The sequence below is a fragment of the Octodon degus genome, unplaced genomic scaffold (genome assembly GCF_000260255.1).
Source record: "Octodon degus isolate 3935 unplaced genomic scaffold, OctDeg1.0 scaffold00023, whole genome shotgun sequence".
Taxonomy (NCBI): Eukaryota; Metazoa; Chordata; class Mammalia; order Rodentia; family Octodontidae; genus Octodon; species Octodon degus.
This window is the reverse complement of record NW_004524599.1, coordinates 19,494,027-19,495,877: the sequence shown is the minus strand read 5'-3', so window position 1 is coordinate 19,495,877 and position 1,851 is coordinate 19,494,027. Positions and strand designations below refer to the sequence as shown.

Sequence of the window (1,851 nt, the reverse complement as noted above, 5' to 3'; positions counted from 1 at the left end):
GCATCTCGTCCAAGGCCATGGGCATCATGAACTCGTTCGTCAACGACATCTTCGAGCGCATCGCGGGCGAGGCGTCGCGCCTGGCGCACTACAACAAGCGCTCGACCATCACGTCGCGGGAGATCCAGACGGCCGTGCGGCTGCTGCTGCCCGGGGAGCTGGCCAAGCACGCGGTGTCGGAGGGCACCAAGGCCGTCACCAAGTACACCAGCGCCAAGTAACCAGTGAGTCGACCGCCAGCTCCCAACCCTAACGGCTCTTTTAAGAGCCACCAGCTTCTCAAAGAAAGAGCTGCCATTTCTTGTGTAGTGGGCGACAGTGTCCAGTGCCGTTTGTTGCTTTTCAGGGCTAGGGGGATGTTGATTGGAGGCAGATGGGGTCGTATGGCGGGCGCTGGCCCACTGGATACGGGGTCGAGAGAGGGGTTGGTGAACCTTTAGCCGCGACTGCGGCGAGAGCAGTTTGAATTTCGCGGGCCCTCGCCTCGCGTCGTGATTGGCCGCGGGTGTTGTGGGCGGGTCTTCCTGTCGCCCCGTGATTGGTCCCTGATCCGGGAAGGGCGGTGCGGGGGCGGCTCTCCGAGGGGTTACGGATCGCGGTGTGGTCCTTCCTTTTGCCTTTAAGCTCTGGGAAGCTTAGAGTGTCGTGCGTGGCTGGGTGCCGGGCGCGCTCGGCGCGGGCTTTCCGGATTCTGGGGACAGGTGGGTCCGGCTTTGTTACCCGTGCTGTGATTGACATTTTAAGTTGCGTTCGTGCAAGAAATCAGAAAAGTAAAGCCTGTGTCTTTTAGGTGGTCTTAAATGACAACCAGTCCCCCTCAGACTTTCTAGATTGCAGCTTCACTCTTCAGGAAAAAAAAAAGCCGTCTGGAAACTTCTATGACTAGTTTTCGTTTAAATGGGAAATTTCATAAGGTTGCTGCGTCATTTGATCTCAGTGCGTAAGTGCAGCACATTAATATTACCTAAATAGTATTTCCTTACGCTTACTGCGCAGTACCCTCTTGTTAGCGCTCATTTCAGCGGCTGTCCAGAGCCCCCTCAATCTCTTCCTGCTCTGCAACTTCCGCCTGCGTTGAGTCTCCCTAACACTAGCTTTTGGAAATGCCCTCCCTAGACTCAGCTGTGTATTTCTTACGTCCAACCGAACCGCTCTGCCCGTGTGTGCTTTTTCTGCAGAGAATAAACGCTAAAGACAGGAGGCTGAGCAGGGACAGGAGAAGACGAACGGTTTTGCCCGCTACCATCGACAGCCTACGGTTAAGTAGCTGAGACCTGCGAGGAAACAGCATAGATGCCGTGTACTTGTTAGGTTGCTCGGGCTGATTATTCCAGATAGAGGGTTAACTCCAAGCTTGTTTGGATGTTTCTTGATGTTACAGGATAAAGGTGTCAGAGTGCAGAGCAGATTTTGGGGAAAAGAGATGCCTCAGCCATGCAGAGCCGCCCAGGTGAACCCTCGTGAAGACCAACGTTTTGACAACCGCAGGGCGCAGCTCTTTGCTTTCTTGGGCTCCTAAGTGCCTGAGTCGTAAGTTGGTCGACTGCACCGTTTGGGTCGTTTGCACCTCGGCAGACTCCCCTCAAGGATGAGGTACTGGAGTTTGGGGAACAGCTTGGGGGTGCAGCGTGAGCGCAGTTTCCAGCACACAAGTGCACACAATAAAGAATTTAATCCTTTGCTTGAAAAGCTAAATGTCAGCAGGGGGTGGCTGTAGGTGCTTATGATCCCAGCAAATGGGAGGCTGAGGCAGGAAGATCTCTGAAGTGGAGGTCAGCCTGGACTACATAGTGATTTCAAGGCCAGCGTGAAGTACATGGCTATACTTTTTCTCAAAACAAAACAAAACAA

The 1,851-nt window shown here is 53.9% G+C and overlaps 1 protein-coding gene across 1 annotated transcript in view; it reads left to right on the top strand.

Moving 5' to 3' along the window:
- Positions 1 to 2: 2 nt before the first annotated feature.
- Positions 3 to 1,851, top strand: part of LOC101568780 (histone H2B type 1-K-like) — a gene marked incomplete at its 5' end in the record, with an annotated part of 3,526 nt that continues 1,677 nt past the window's right edge. The window contains 2 exons of the mRNA XM_004628476.2: positions 3 to 224; positions 1,179 to 1,593. Of these exons, the coding sequence (XP_004628533.1) occupies positions 3 to 221 (219 nt within the window). The remainder of the gene's footprint in view (positions 225 to 1,178; positions 1,594 to 1,851) is intronic.